General features: G+C 36.1%; 1 protein-coding gene across 3 annotated transcripts in view; it reads right to left on the bottom strand.

Moving 5' to 3' along the window:
- The window catches only part of LOC145295982 (E3 ubiquitin-protein ligase RNF123-like), a 911,347-nt gene that overhangs the window by 561,072 nt on the left and 333,016 nt on the right, over positions 1-17,259 (bottom strand). For all 3 annotated transcript variants that reach the window (XM_080141948.1, XM_080141929.1, XM_080141938.1), the window contains one exon: positions 9,389-9,462. In XM_080141948.1, coding sequence (XP_079998074.1) covers positions 9,389-9,462 — 74 coding nt within the window. The remainder of the gene's footprint in view (positions 1-9,388; positions 9,463-17,259) is intronic.

The following is a 17,259-nucleotide window of genomic DNA, read 5'->3' as shown; positions in this document are numbered from 1 at the left end:
AGCAAGACAAAGAATACAAGCTCAACAATTATCATTGGATATAATAGAACAACAGGAGTATGAAATAAAGTCACAAGTGGATTGGTTCATTTATTGACTAATGGAATACAAGCAAAATTTGGGGGATAAAAGGGACTCTTTATGCCAAGGCATTTCGAAGCCTAATGCTTCGAATCAGAAGAGTAGAGAAGGTACTAAGTAGCATGGTTGAGATGCGGCGTCTAGCATAGGGTTCATTAGGACCGAAAAAGACTAAATGGAATTATAATAGAATGTTGGGGAAAGCTTTATTGAATTCTAAAGTAGAAACTTGTTATATATAGTATGATGTATAAAAGTGTATATGGTCTTTAACATCAACATATATATATATATATATATATATATATATATAACTACTTCATTTACTCACATAAAATTAATATACGAAAGTATAGATTTATGCGTAAACTTTAAGTATTTACTTCAAAAGTGCTCAATACGTAGGTAGAGTTAGTTAGTAATTTATATATATTTATAAATTACTATATATATATATATATATATATATATATATATATATATGTGTGTGTGTGTGTATATATATATATATATGTGTGTGTGTATATATATATATAGTTATATAGATATCTATGTGTGTATATATCTATATATCTATAAAAGTTAATGTGTCTGTCTGTGTGTGTACATTTCCCTATGCAATAACTCTGTCAATTTAAAGTCTACAAACTCGAAATTTGATATACAGGGTACTGAGATTTAGGAAAATCTATGTGATCGGTTTTCGGCCAGAAATTTGGCTGTTAATGGGTCAAAATTCAACAATTTGACCTTTAAGAACTTTACCAAACTAATCCAACAATTTTGTGTCTAAACACTTGAAATTTTAGATATAGGTTCCTTGGACATGGATCTAACTTAATAACTTGATTTGAGCCCAAAACAATAAATGTTAAGGGGTTATAATAGAGGTCAAAGTTTAAAAAATTTGACCTTTGCAGTCTCTACCAAATTACTCAGACAATTTCTGGTCTAAACATTTGAAATTTTACATAAAGGGTATTCAGAGATAGGGCAAGCTTTTTCATCGGTTTGGATTGAAAATTTTTAGTTACAAATATATAAATGTATGTATGTATGTTTGTATGTCTGTCCAAAACTTTCGACAAAGGCGACGGATTTTCTCAAGATTAGTATCGTTTTGAAGTTCCACCTTTCACATGACAAATATCGAAAAATTGGCTAAAAACATTAATATCTTTACCTTAAACTGGGCACTTTTCTACAGGTGGGAGGGGGGGCGGTGTGTGTGTGTGTGTATACATATATATGTGTGTGTGCATATATATATATATATATATATATATATATATATATATATATATATATATTCACACAGACACACACATATATCTATAATATAAAGCTGAATGTTTGTGTGTGTCTCTGGTCACGAATAGGCTCCTGTATGGTTGACTATTATAGAAAACCGATTACATATAATGATAGAAGATGTATCAAGACACAGGAATGGGTATGTTTGATCTGGCATAATAATGATTCATTAAAATTGTGGGGTCTGCATACGTGCCTGGTCCACAAAGTATGGAAATAAAAAATTTAAAAAATATGTTTACAAGTATTTTTGATATAGATGTACATAAGAATACTTTGATAAGTATGTTTTAACTTAAATAGGGATGGCATAATAAAATTGTGGGGTCTGCATTCGTGCCTGGCCTCCATAGAATGGAAATAGGCACAAACTTTAATAAAGACTTTTCATATCCATCTGCGTAAGTATACATTGATAATTATATTTCAGTTTGAAGAAATATGGTATAATATAATTATGGGGTGTTTGTTTGCACCTGACCGCATTGAATGGAAATATGTCACAAAGTTTAACAAAGTTTTTTAATATAGATCCACAGAATATTGTGATAAGTGTTTCAGTGTGAACAGGTATGATATAATAAACTATGGGATTTATCTATTTTATTTTTACTTTCATCATATTTTGCTTTGGTTTTGATACCCCCAAATTCGAAGCTATCTCTTTACAACCCTTCCTTTTCATAACCTATCATACTTTCATAAATCAGAGTCCATTTTCTGTAGGCTGTTTTTGAACCCAGTCAACGACGGGTACTTTTGCTAGTATATATATATATATATATATATATATATATATATATATATACATACATATATAAAGAGAGAGAGAGAGGTGTGTATATATATATATATATATATATACACATATATATATATAGAGAGAGAGAGAGTGAGTGAAGGGAGGAGGCATCTCCAAAAAATGTACTCACACTTTAACTGTAACTAGCAATCTTCTTTTTTTTGTGTGTTTTAAGTGTATTTAATCACAGGCAGGAAATCAACTTAATTTGAAAAAGAGTAAGTTCTTCTGAAATATTATTTGAAGATTGAAAATTCTATTGAAGTGCAGAGACAATTCAGAAGGGAATTTGCAAAATCACCACCAACACGCTGAACCATTGATCGCATCAGACACATCTGAAGTAGATGGAACCATCCAGAACATCAACAAGAAATGTTCTGGATGACCACAGAAGAAAAGAAAGCAGGTGTAGGAAACATGCACAAAACTCACTTTGACAAACAAAAACTGCTCAGGAAAATCAGATCTCAAAACACATATCTATTACATAATGAAGTATTTGCACTGGAAATACATTTCAACACTAATCTATCTTAACAACAATGATCCAGACTGGCAAATTTTATTTTGTGAATAGTACCTGTTAAAATGTGCAGAAGATCAGTGGCATATATAGGGGGGGGGCGGGGGTCCACCACAGATGACAGCCAAAGAAGAGTGACCCCATCCCCCACCCCGAAAAAAAAAATTTCCAGCCAGGCTAAGGTACGTAAATTGTCGGAAAGAGAATTTATTTAATATATATTATCTAATTTTTAAGTTGTTAATTTAAAAAAGAAATCTTTTCTAAAGAATGACAAACTCTTTAAAAAAAAAAAAAACTAGTCATTGAAGAATCTTTTTGCTGATTTTTATAGGAAACTCTAAACCCTGTATTTTTGAAGTTTTTAATAGTACATTTGAAATCATTTGATGACATTCATTTTATTTTTTTTAAGTGCAAAAAAAAAAAATTAGAAAGAAAGGATTAAATGGTTATATAATTGCGACAGGGTACTACAATCATGGATGGCTCACTCACTGTGTGACAGAAAGTAGTACTGCTTTTCTGTCATTTGTTTGCCAAAGATAACAAGGCTCCTGGAACATCTACTTTTGTCACTGATTTTGAAGCCTGGTGGAAGCTAAATCCCAAAATTATTTAGCATGAACAATTAAAGGATCATCTGTCATGCTGGAAAAAGAGGCACTGTGCACAATCTGTTGCCAGCTATATGCGACTTTTCTTTCATTGCTTTCTTGTTTTTCTGGAGCGACATTTTACAAGAAGTAAAAGTAGCTCAGAAATACATGCAAACACCAGGTATTACCCTGGACATGGTTCTACCAAACTAAGGGCTCTCAAGGTTTTTTTTGGAAGAGCAGTATACAAATGTTGTTGACAATGCCATCCAACAAACGCTTGCAAAAATGTGAAGAACTTGATATCTCTACAGAGAGGAGAATCAGAAGAAAGAACAGAATGTCAGAAGAGATGCTGGGTTGTCATTGCAGCAGGAAACTAAGGAACCAATGTTAGAGTGTCTGGACCATTTCTATATCGTGTTCGATACCAGAGTACAGGCAGTGAATGACATTTTGTTGACTTTTTCTGCTGCTCAGCTAGATCATGTTATTTGTGTCGGCAAGAAATACAGTTGTCTATTGCCAAGCTCACAGCTGTGTATGATGAGCTGTAGAAAACATTTGTCTAAAAATTCCATGTTTAAGGTGACACCTACAAGTAGCTGAAATAAACTTGAAGGAAGTTAAGCACTAGACTTTACTGTAATTCCTACAGTTTATCATCAAGTGGAACTTTGTTGAGTTATTGCCATATCTTACGCTGACTGTAAAATTCTTTCTGACAATATGTGTTTCTGTGGCATCATGTGAAAGAAGTTTCTCCAAAATAAAACATTGCCCTGGTATTTGGGGGTGTAACAGAAAAAAGAAGTGTTAGCAGGCAGGCTTGAACCGTGATAAACCCGAAGGCGGAAAAGAAAGTGAAAGAAAACGTGACATCTTACCACTCTGCTACGAAGCCACAGGAAGTGAAAAGCATTCAAATTTAGCGATGTCAATCAAAAAGTTGACTTGCTAAGTGAATACACAGGTGCAGAAATGAGTGTTCAACTTTCTGCCATTTTATTTATTTGTTTCCCCACGATGTTGGAGAAACCAAGCTTCCCTGAAAAAGGGGGAACTCTCAAATGAATAGCAATTGTCTGATATGAAGGGGTTTTCCCACATTGATCAAAGTTAATTGCTTTCAAGACGTCCTGGTATGAAAGGCCGCTGATGGCAATGCTTCGACGAGTTTCACTTTATTTATACGAAAAAGACCAACAAACACGCGAAAGGACGGAATAGCGTGAATTTTATAAGTCAATCAAAATAAATGTAGAGACAATGAAGATTAAAACCAAATAATAATGCTAATATATCTTAATAATGCTAATATATCTTAAGGAGAAAATAATTAAAAACCAAATAATAATGCTAATATATCTTAAGGAGAAAATAAAACCCAAATAATAATGCTAATATATCTTAAGGAGAAAATAATTAAAACCCAAATAATAATGCTGATATATCTTCAGGAGAAAATAATTAAAACCCAAATAATAATGCTGATATATCTTAAGGAGAAAATAATTAAAAACCAAATAATAATGCTAATATATCTTAAGGAGAAAATAATTAAAACCCAAATAATAATGCTAATATATCTTAAGGAGAAAATAAAACCCAAATAATAATGCTAATATATCTTAAGGAGAAAATAATTAAAAACCAAATAATAATGCTGATATATCTTCAGGAGAAAATAATTAAAACCCAAATAATAATGCTGATATATCTTAAGGAGAAAATAATTAAAACCCAAATAATAATGCTAATATATCTTAAGGAGAAAATAAAACCCAAATAATAATGCTGATATATCTTAAGGAGAAAATAATTAAAACCCAAATAATAATGCTAATATATCTTAAGGAGAAAATAATTAAAAACCAAATAACAATGCTAATATATCTTAAGGAGAAAATAATTAAAACCCAAATAATAATGCTAATATATCTTAAGGAGAAAATAATTAAAAACCAAATAATAATGCTAATATATCTTAAGGAGAAAATAATTAAAAACCAAATAATAATGCTAATATATCTTAAGGAGAAAATAATTAAAAACCAAATAATAATGCTAATATATCTTAAGGAGAAAATAATTAAAACCCAAATAATAATGCTAATATATCTTAAGGAGAAAATAATTAAAACCCAAATAATAATGCTAATATATCTTAAGGAGAAAATAATTAAAAACCAAATAACAATGCTAATATATCTTAAGGAGAAAATAATTAAAAACCAAATAATAATGCTAATATATCTTAAGGAGAAAATAATTAAAACCCAAATAATAATGCTAATATATCTTAAGGAGAAAATAATTAAAACCCAAATAATAATGCTAATATATCTTAAGGAGAAAATAATTAAAAACCAAATAATAATGCTAATATATCTTAAGGAGAAAATAATTAAAACCCAAATAATAATGCTGATGTATCTTCAGGAGAAAATAATTAAAACCCAAATAATAATGCTGATGTATCTTCAGGAGAAAATAATTAAAACCCAAATAATAATGCTGATATATCTTAAGGAGAAAATAATTAAAAACCAAATAATAATGCTAATATATCTTAAGGAGAAAATAATTAAAACCCAAATAATAATGCTAATATATCTTAAGGAGAAAATAATTAAAAACCAAATAATAATGCTAATATATCTTAAGGAGAAAATAATTAAAACCCAAATAACAATGCTAATATATCTTAAGGAGAAAATAATTAAAAACCAAATAATAATGCTAATATATCTTAAGGAGAAAATAATTAAAACCCAAATAATAATGCTAATATATCTTAAGGAGAAAATAATTAAAACCCAAATAATAATGCTAATATATCTTAAGGAGAAAATAATTAAAAACCAAATAATAATGCTAATATATCTTAAGGAGAAAATAATTAAAACCCAAATAATAATGCTGATGTATCTTCAGGAGAAAATAATTAAAACCCAAATAATAATGCTGATATATCTTAAGGAGAAAATAATTAAAACCCAAATAATAATGCTAATATATCTTAAGGAGAAAATAATTAAAACCCAAATAATAATGCTGATATATCTTAAGGAGAAAATAATTAAAAACCAAATAATAATGCTAATATATCTTAAGGAGAAAATAATTAAAACCCAAATAATAATGCTAATATATCTTAAGGAGAAAATAATTAAAAACCACTGGTAACGTAAAAGCTTTATTTTAACAAGAAAACGAAAATGAAGTAATAGAATTTAAACAAGATATGAAAAAAAAATTTTTTGTAGATGTCTTTTTATGAAACCTGTAAATTAAAAATTTTTTTTTGATTTATTGTTTGAGGGGCATTGTTTTTTTTTAATGTAGAGGGTAGGGTGGTTGACAACTTCTCTTTTGCTGCAAGAGCAGAAGAAAACCGTTAAGGTAGAGAAGAGGGCATAGAAAAGGTGGAAGGAAGCTGAGGGTAATATTCAGCTATCTGGTTCATTATGCAGGAGAAAGGACCTTTGAATTTTTGTCTCCACGTGAACTCTGTCAGATAACTTTTTAATAGTTCCCTATTGGTCCTACATTCGATTTTCTTTCTTTGCTTTGCTTCCCTCCACATTCTCTCGACATAGTTCATTGTCACATGTGTAGTAGCATCAACAAAGTTTATACATTTATTTCCAGGAAACTTTGGGGGAAAAAGAACTTTATGAAAGTGTGAAATTCGACAAAAAAAAAATAACTGAATAAAAAAATTCATTTAATTTTTTAGCATCTGCTAACTTGAATTTGATTGGCTAAGTAACTCTGCATATCCCAGTTCTTCTCGATATCTACCTGGAAACAGTCAGGAAGGTTTGAAAAAATCGCGGTAACAAAACTGCATAAGTACCATTTTTCTTTTTAGTGTAGATTTAAATATAAATCAAAAAGATTGTTAACTCACAGTTTCTTTTTTTTTTTTTTTTCAATTCTTTTTTAAGTGTCTTATTTCTTCTTTTCTTCATAATTTTATTTTTCCACCCATTCAGCTATTATCATCACTTGATCATCTTCCATTTTATTTTATTCACTTCATTTCTTGAGTTGATAAGGCAAGTCAGCTGTTACATGTATTTTTGTTTTCAAACCATCTTTTCCAATTCTAATCACGAACTGATTTTTCCTTTTTTTCGGCATTTCTATTCGATTGCATTTCTAATACTCCCTTTTCTTCTTCATAACAACAATTCATTCATTCATTCATCCATTTACAAAGTGACTCGTCATAGTATACACTTATGTTTTTTTCCAAAAAAGGTTTTCATACTAGTAAATAAGTTTATTATTATTGTGATATTATTAACAGTTACATTTCAAAAATCATTGGATTTGAACTGATTTTGTCTTTGATTGTACGTGTAAGCAGTAACATACCAGTCAAGAAGTAAGTAGAGCATGTATGAAAATTTAACGATAGCTAATCATTCAGCATAGGGTGAAGTGGGGGTAGTGGCGTAACATTTCAGCGAACAGGTGGCTGGTCACTTTTAATGCATCCAAAACCAAGCTTCTATCTTTACATCATCAACGCTCTGATCCTCATCTGGTATCAATTGAAATGGATGGCTCTCGTCTTTGGGAGGCTCCATGTTTTGACAAGCTTCTGGGTTTGACCTTTACTCTTGATCTGAAATGGAACACATACATCAAATCTGTTGCCAGGGATGCTGGGAAAATGGTGGCATCCTTCTACCGCTCCAGAAGATATTTCACTACTGATGCAATTCTCTATCTGTATAAAAGCCAAGTACATCCAAGGATGGAGTACTGCTGCCACATCTGGGCAGGAGCTGCTAAAAACAGCCTATCCTGCCTTGACAGAGTACAAAATAGACTTCATGGTTTGGTGGGGGATGCCCTTTTCTCTTCCCTGCAGCCCATCTCCCACAGAAGAGACGTTGCGAGCCTGTTATTTCCATGGCAAGTGCTCGTCTGAGCTCCAATCTCTCGTCCCCCCTCGCCAGTCTTTTACGAGAAACACCCGTCTGGCTAAAACTACCGTCAATAATTTCCCCAACTCTTTATCTGTGTCTAAATCCAAACGTAGATTCCATGACCAGAGCTTCTTTCTCAGAAGTGCACGATTGTGGAACTCTCTTCCGTTCGCCTGTTTCCCACCTGACTACAACTTGGATGTCTTCAAATCCAACATAAACAAATTCCTGACAAACCGCCTCCTTAAGTAAGACACTCTATCAAATCTCCAATACTAATGATTACTACAATACTATCTCATTGATTACTGTACACACAATAACCCTTATCCCTGAGTGGCCTCCGGGCCTTGATAAGTGGTGACCCCATTGTTAAAAAAAAAACAAAAAAACACACACACACACCCCGGGGTGACATTTACTCTAGCTACGCCACTGCAGAAGATGCAGTGTTTTCCCACAAAATTGTGTCAAGCAATGAAGCAACCTGTAAATTAAAATTGCCATAATGTCATGTATTAAGGTCCTATCTATATTCTCATGTAACACTTTAACACCATGTAAACTTACGAGTAACAGTGTGGTATGGGATATTTACATTGCACATTGTAGGATCATTTTTTTTTTTAGCAGAACTGTCATTGATGAGTGTTACCTCAACTTGCTTCAGAAGTTTGTTGATGCACAAATTTCAAAAATGTCTGATGATCGCAAGATCTACTTTCAGCAAGATGGAGCACCTTACCCTACCATTGCGATGAATGACAATGAAGGCATACCATTGAATACCCTATGTGTTTCTAAGAACTCATGCTTATGGACTTCTTTTTGTGAGGATATCTCAAAGACAAAGTTTATCATACCAAAACAAGAACAATTGATGCATTGAAATCAAACCTGTTTTATGACATTTGTGAATTCCTTTGTGCACATTATCAGGACAATTATTTTGATCAACTTAAACATTTGCAAACAATTTTTCAATTATTTTTGTCTTCTGTATGATCATAAATAAAGATTTTATCATTATTTGAAGTGTGAGTACATTTTTCAAATACTGATATATATATATAGATAGATAGATAGAATGTAGCAAAATTATTTCATAAGTCAAGGATATAACACACTAGAGAGAAGATGGCGGCGTGTCTGTGGGTGTCTCAGTATTGCCAGTGTTAGACTCAAATACATTTTCTGCAAAGAAAAAACATCATTAAAGTTAATAGAGCAATAAGAAATATAATTACAATTTAAAAACAAAAGACAATTCTATCTTTTACCAATTTATTGCATTTAAAATGCAACATATGAAAATAGATTTACTGCTTGATCAAATGTTGTATATTAGGACCATGCAGACTGGATTCCCAATGTTCCATGAAATTGCAAGTGTTGATGAATGATTGAGTACAATGTTATTGAAATATAAAATATTTCAATAGTGAAAGAATGTTAGAAAATAGGTATTTGAAACAATAAGAGATTTTAAAGTCACAATAAAATATTTACAGAATTACAATAATAAAGGACTCGGAATTTAGTTCAGCAAAACAAACAATAAAATTGACCTATTTACATAAAGTGCATAACTAACAAAGAAATAGGTTATGATATATTAATGTAAACAAAGAAATAGGTTATGATATATTAATGTAAACAAAGAAATAGGTTATGATATATTAATGTAAACAGTCAGCGGACTAAGTTAGTTTGAGCCACTGTAGGTATTAGCTGGGAGAAATTTGTCTCTTGCAGTTTGGAAGCTTGAAGAGACAAGTTTATAGAAATCTAGAGACATTGTAAAACTCTGAAGGAAGCACAGAACTGTAAAGAATGTAAATAAACTATAGAACAATAAAAAGAACTTGTCCGGTGTTATTGTTTCACAGAGAAGTATTTTTATTTCAGTAACTGTGAGAGAAGGAAATGATAAAAGAAGGTATGTGCCTTTGTGTGATGCAGACAAACATCTGTAAAATATGTATTTGTTTTATGAAATTGTCACGGATGCTGAACCTATTCAGTGTATAAGTATACGCTGTCCTGATATTATTGACTGTTTTAGCGTACCATAATTTAATGTGCACACACAGTCTTAGTAGAAGCAGGAAGAAAAAAAGGTAAAAGAGTGAACCATTTACTCTTTATGGATGATCTCAAACTCTATGCAGAGATAGAAAAACAGCTTGTCTTCCTGATAGAAACTGTAAAAACAGTCACAGAAGATGTCTGCATGGAGTTTGATTTTGACAAATGTGCCAAATGCACAATAAAAAAAGGAAAAAAGATGACATGCAAAAATCTTCAGTTAAATGACAACTTTATTGAAGATCTTGGAGAGGATGCCACATATAAGCACCCTGGTATAGAGAAAAATGTAACTGTGGAGCATGAAAAAATGAGATATAATGTGAAACAAGAATACACAGCAGACCTTAAAAAGATCTTCAAATCTAAATTAATCCCCCAAAACAAAATAACTGCCATAAATCAGCTTGCAATCCTTGTCATCTTATATGGGTCTGCTATTATTGATTGGCCTCAATGCAATATCAATAAGACCAGCTAGATAAAATTTGGTTGGTTGTTCGGTTTATTGGCCTATCAACAGCTGCATGGTCATTTAAGGCCAAATAAGTGGGGGTCCAGGGGGCTCTTAGCAGAGTAGGTATTCTTTATTTTCCAGTATGAAAGTTTGGAGGAAATTTAGTCAAACATTTAGGATGAATTTTTGTTTTTTTAAGGTAGATTTATATTTTGGTGAAGAGATTTACCTCTTTCAAGTAATATAGATTTTTTTTTTCATTTATATTTTCAAAGAGATCTTTAATGTTGTTAGTGCTGTAGTGTTTTTGGCGTAAGGGAGCTAGGTTGATGCAGTTTATCAGAAAATGTTTAACAGTGTAGTTTTCTTGGTAAGGTAAGCAATCAGGTGGGTTTTCTCCTTTTAATAGAAATGAATGAGTGATATTTATGTGTCCTGTTCTTAATCTTGTAATGATCACCTCTTCTTTCTGGTTTAGTTTAGATTTGGGACTCCATTCTCCAAGTGTGGGTTTGATTTCTTGTAGCTTGTTTTTTGTATAAGTGTTCCATTGTTGTTGCCATTTTGTTTTGCTGTATAGGGGATTTTTATGTTGGATTTTTCCAGGTTTAGTGACTCTAGCAGCTAGGTCAGCTTTTGTGTTTCCTAGGATGCCAATATGGCTTGGGATCCAGCAGAGAATGATTTGTTTATGAGTATTAAGAAAATCAAGTTTGTTAAATAGATTAGTTATTAGCAGATTGTGAGTTTAATTTAATGAAGTTAAAACTGATAAAGAGTCCGAAAATATTATAAACTTGTTTGCTTGATCGGCACTTATAATATTAAGAGCCAGGTTTATTGCTTAGGCTTCAGCACTAAAGAAGGAAGACCTATCAGATAGGCGTTTTTGGATTTTTCTTTGCCAATAAATAACAGAGCTTCCAACCTTTTCTTTGGATTTAGTTCCGTCAGTATAAATGTGTTTATAATCTGGATAGTCATGAAGGATGTCATGTATTTTTTCCATAAAGATGGGTTTAATTGTGTTGGATTTGGCGTGTTTTGAGAGATTTAATAGTATAGTAGTATTTTTTGGATGTTCGGCCGGGTTTACAGAGGTTTTGGAAAGTCAGGGTGGATGTTCGAGTGTAGAAGCTTTGTGGATTTGCGAGATGTTAATTTTGACTTCGTCTTTTATTTCCTTCATGCGGAGACCATAAGGCTTGATTGCTTTTTCTTTTTTTTTTGGAATAGTGTTTGGTGTCTGGGGTGAGAGGCACTCTGGTATATAGGGTTCGAGGTGTTAGATGCAAGTTTTGTATAGTATTGTAGGGCTAATTTTGTCCGTCTCATTTCAAGTGTAGGTTCATTCGTTTCTGCATAGAGACTCTTGACTTGTATAGTGGTAAATGCTACAAGTGCTAGTCGGAGTCCGTGGTGGTGAATTGTGTTGAATTCTCTGATGTAGGATTTTCTTGTTGCACCGTAGATAAAGCAGCCATAGTCCAACTTTGATCTTATTAGTGTTTGGTAGAGTTTTAGAAATTGTTTTGCGATCAGCTCCCCAGTTTGTATGTGCTATCGTTCTATCATGTTGCATCCTTTGGTTGTATTTTTTCTTAAGTATTTAATGTAGGGTATGAAGGTGAGTGTTTTGTCAAAGGTGATTCCAAGATATTTGTATTGATTTGTAACTTAGTTTATTGTTAATTTTTGTTGATGCATAGTTGTAGGTGTCATTCAATAGTGTTCATATGTTTGGCCTTAAAACTTATCATGAAATCATCAACATAGATGACTGTGGTTTGAGTTGTCCCCCTTTGCAAATTGGCTGTTTGGAGAAATGGAAAACTAGATGGCTCTGTGTGGTTTGAGTTGTCTCCCTTTGCAAATTGGCTGTTTGGAGAAATGGAAAACTAGATAGCTCTGGTTGATAGTCAATTTGCATAAGTGGAGAAATGGGCAGCATATAAACGGTACTTTTTTTTAAGCAGCGTGAAGAGCGCAGAGAGTGTAACAACGGTTGGAAGTGACAACGAATTCTTTTTGTGACGGTGAATTATTTTTGGACGTTGAAGAGCTCGATCTGTTGGAAGGAACAGCTGTGTCTTATATATTTTTTTTAATTTCTTTTTTTCTACTTCACTACAAGCTATTTCAGCGGGAACTATGGAAGCAAAGAGGATCAGCAGTGAAATGCTTAAGACGTTCTCTGGAGAGGGAGATGTTATAACCTGGCTGACCAAGGTTAAACTTGTCGCTAAGTTGCAGGACATCGCGGATGTAGCCAGCTTGATACCGCTGTATCTTGATGGTGATGCTCTGGCCCTATATCTGGAGATGCGGGAGGAGGATCGACTGTCTTTTGACGCCATTGAGGAAAAGTTGAAGGAAGCATTTACCGAAGGACCGGTTGTGGCATATGGCAAACTAAGCCGTATGGTGTGGACCGGAGAGCCTGTCGATGTTTACGCCAACAATATCAGGAGGTTGACGGGACTAGCAGGATTCAATGGAGGAGGCCGTCGACAGATGGTTAAGATGGCCTTTATCAATGGCTTCCCGGACCATATTTCTATAGCTCTGCAGCAACTGCCGGATGTAAATACTATGGAGGTGGCGGAGTTGATTACACAGGCTAGGGTGCTGGCCAGGAAAAAAGAGAGTGAGCAGGGAATCGTAGCTGTCGCTCAACGAAGCAAACTGCAGCAGGAAATTGTGAAGGACGAAAAGCAGAGAGGACTGTGGCAGAGACCCAGGTTCTCTGGCAGATGCTACCGATGCCAAGGCCCCCATATGGCGAGGGAGTGCAGGGAGCCAAAACCAGAAGTCACGTGTTACCGCTGTGGGGAAGTCGGCCACATCAGCAGATTCTGCCCCCCAGGGAAACGAACAGGGGGAAGCCACTGCGCTGGTGGCTACCCCACTTATTCGATGAAAGCGCTTCAGGGTATGTCACCACAAGTAGAGGTGACCCTAAATGGACGAAGTGCAACAGCCCTTGTCGACACGGGCTGTAAGTCAACAATTGTCACCAAAGACATGGTTGACACATGCAATGGAACCAGCAGCATTACGGCAGTTGACGGCAGAGAGGTGAAGTGCAATGGCACAAGTATCATTTGGTTGATGGTATGTGGGATGTCACTAACAAACCAGGCGATTGTTATTAACAAAATTGTCACGGGTGTCAATGTGGTGCTAGGGATGGACGCAATTGCTCGACTAGGGGGCGTTACGGTATATAGGAACTCCGTGAGATTTGGAGGACATCAAGGGGCTGCAGGTGTGCAATTCGAAAAAGGTGTCACAGGAACGGCCGGGTTAGACAAAAGTTACACGATAGAGGACCAAGATTTCTCTGCACACTTTGATGGTGAGAAATGGACAGTCAACAACAACAGAACAACAGAGTGGAATGCTACGAGCATACGTTGCGAGGAGGCACAAGAGTTGAATTTGAGAAGGAGGTGGACCAATAGATCTAAGAGGGGATTTTAAGACCATGGACGGAGAAGGTGGAAGGTGTGCTGCCGTTAATGGCGGTTGTTCAGCCCACAAAACAAAAAGTTTGGCCAGTACTGGACTTCAGGGAGCTGAACGTACACGTTGCGTGTCACACGGGAGGCGATGTGATGGACGTGTGCGGGGAGACCATGCGAGCGTGGAGGCAGATTCAGAAGGCTGCGACGATTGTGGATTTAAAATCTGCATACCTACAGATCCACATTTCACAGGAATTCTGGAAATACCAGCTGGTCAGATACAAGGGCCGAACGTACTGCCTGACTAGGTTGGGTTTTGGCCTGAATTCTGCACCAAAAATCATGGCAGCGATCATCAAAACGGTGCTAAGCAAGGAGGACGCAGTCAGAAGAGGCACCAGTTCCTACATTGATGATATTTTGGTGGATGAGACGGTAACAACTGCGGAGGACGTAGTAAAACACCTCAACAGCTTTGGGCTAATTGCAAAACGCCCGGAATCATTGGAGGGAGGAGCTATGTTAGGGCTCCAACCAAGAAAGGACCGGATAGGACGGTTAGTGTTCCGGAGGCGAAATGAGATCCCGGAGGTATCGGAAAAATTGAGCAGGCGAGAACTCTTCTCAATATGCGGAAGACTGGTAGGCCATTACCCTATTGCAGGATGGCTACGGACTGCATGTAGCTATATCAAAAGGCGAGCTAGTGGAGCGAAGTGGGAGGATGGAGTTGATAAAGAGACTGTGGACATTATGAGAGAGATTATTGAAGAGGTGAAGAGGGAGGGTCCAGTGAGAGGTGTTTGGCATGTACCCAACAGTGCAGAAGGTGTTGTGTGGTGTGATGCAAGCTGTATAGCAGTGGGGGTCACCTTGAAAATAGGTGGTGTTACTGCAGAAGATGCTGCTTGGTTGCGGAAGAAGGACGACGTGGCTCACATAAATGTGGCGGAACTGGATGCGGTTATGAAGGGCATCAACTTAGCCTTGAAATGGGGGCTACAGAATGTTGAGGTGAGGACCGACTCAGCCACTGTGTTCTCTTGGATCCAGTCCGAAGCTACAGGAGAAAGGAGGGTGAAGACGAAAGGCGCTGCCGATATGCTAGTAAAGCGTCGATTGATGATGTTAAGGGAGCTGATTAGGGAATTTGATCTTCAACTTAGGGTCACTATCGTTCCTTCAGCGAAGAACAGAGCAGATGTAATGACGAGGGTGCGGAAGACCTGGCTAAAGGCGCCGAATGAGGCGGCTGTTGCAATATGTTGTTTCAATGAAGACACTCTGAAGGATTTGCAGGACATGCACCATTTTGGAGTGGATAGAACCTTGTTCTTGGCCAGGAAGGTGGACCCCAGAATCACAAAGGAGGCCGTTAGGACATGTCAATCAATCGACCCTGCGCCAAGTAGATACGAAGCTGGTGAGGTTCAGGTGGCAGAGAACTGGAGCAGGTTGGCGATAGATGTAACGCACTATCGACAGAGGCCATATCTGTCAATGGTCGACTGTGGACCAGGAAGAGTAGCCATTTGGAGGGAAATCAAGGCGGAAAATGCAGGTGAAATTGCAAAGGTCTTGGAAGAAGTGTTTTTGGAGAGGGGTCCAGTGACGGAAGTGCTAATGGACAATGGAACTGCCTTTCGCTCAGCTGCCATGGAGAATGTATGGATAAGTGGGGAGTGCGGCGCTATTTCAGGGCTGCATATAGGCCAGGCGGAAACGGAATTGTGGAGCGGCATCACAGGACCATTAAGGCTATAGCTGAAAGGGGCCAGATTTTGCCGCCAGAAGCTGTCTTCTGGTATAATATGGCTCCAAAGTCAGGGCAAAAAGTGGAGTCAGTGCCGCAGAGGGCAGTCTTCAAGTACGAGTGGCAGCATCCCCGAACTGCACAGGAACCCGCGGAGGAAGGCGAGAAGCGAGCGACTGTGCGAGTGGGAAAGGAAGTGTGGATCAAACCGCCTGATGCTCGCTGTACCACACGCTGGGGGAGGGGCATTGTGATAAGTGTCCAGTCCCCGAACAATGTATCTATCGATGGCATCCCTTGACACATCCTTGATGTGCGGCCGGTAGTGGTGTCATCAGAGGAAGACAGCGACGTCGAGCCAAGTAGCGACATTCATGAACAGGCTCCGCGGAGATCGCAGCGAGAGAGACGGCTGCCATGTTGGTCGAGCGACTACATGATGGGTTGACATGTGATGATTGTGTAGATCAATTGGGCGTGTGGTTTGAGTTGTCCCCCTTTGCAAATTGGCTGTTTGGAGAAATGGAAAACTAGATGGCTCTGGTTGATAGTCAATTTGCATAAGTGGAGAAATGGGCAACATATAAACGGTACTTTTTTTTAAGCAGGGTGAAGAGCGCAGAGAGTGAAACGACGGTTGGAAGAAGTGACAGCGAATTCTTTTTGTGATGGTGAATTATTTTTGGACGTTGAAGAGCTCGACCTGTTGGAAGGAACAGACTTCACTACAATGACATAGTTTGTTTCCGACTTTATGTTATTAGTTATATTGTTTATTTTCACATTAAAAAGTGTGACTGAAAGAATTGCACCTTGGGGAACTCCCAATTCTTGTTTTTGAGACTTTGGTAAGATGTTTCCTAGTCTTACTTGGAAGGTTCTATCACTCAGATAGTTTTTGATAAATGTTGGCATTCTGCCTTTTAGACCTAGTTAATTCAGGTCTTTTAATATTCCGTACTACCAAGTGGTATCAAAGACTTTTTCTATGTCAAAGGAAACTGTTATCACAGTTTCTTTGAGGATGAAGGCTTCTCTAATATAGGTTTCCAAATTTATGATGTGGTCAATAGGGCTTCGGCCCTTTTGGAAGCCTGCTTGGTGTTCAGAGATTAGGTGATTTCTTTCTAGGTACCAGATTAGTCTTCTAGTGATCATTCAATTGAGGTTTTTGCAGATGCAGCTTGTAAATGCAATGGGATGGTAGTTTATTGCATCTGAGGGAT

This window comes from Euprymna scolopes, chromosome 2 (assembly GCF_053919585.1).
Source record: "Euprymna scolopes isolate OS-2025 chromosome 2, ASM5391958v1, whole genome shotgun sequence".
Lineage (NCBI taxonomy): Eukaryota > Metazoa > Mollusca > Cephalopoda > Sepiida > Sepiolidae > Euprymna > Euprymna scolopes.
The sequence above is the reverse complement of the archived record's forward strand: the minus strand, read 5'-3'. Positions and strand labels throughout refer to the sequence as shown.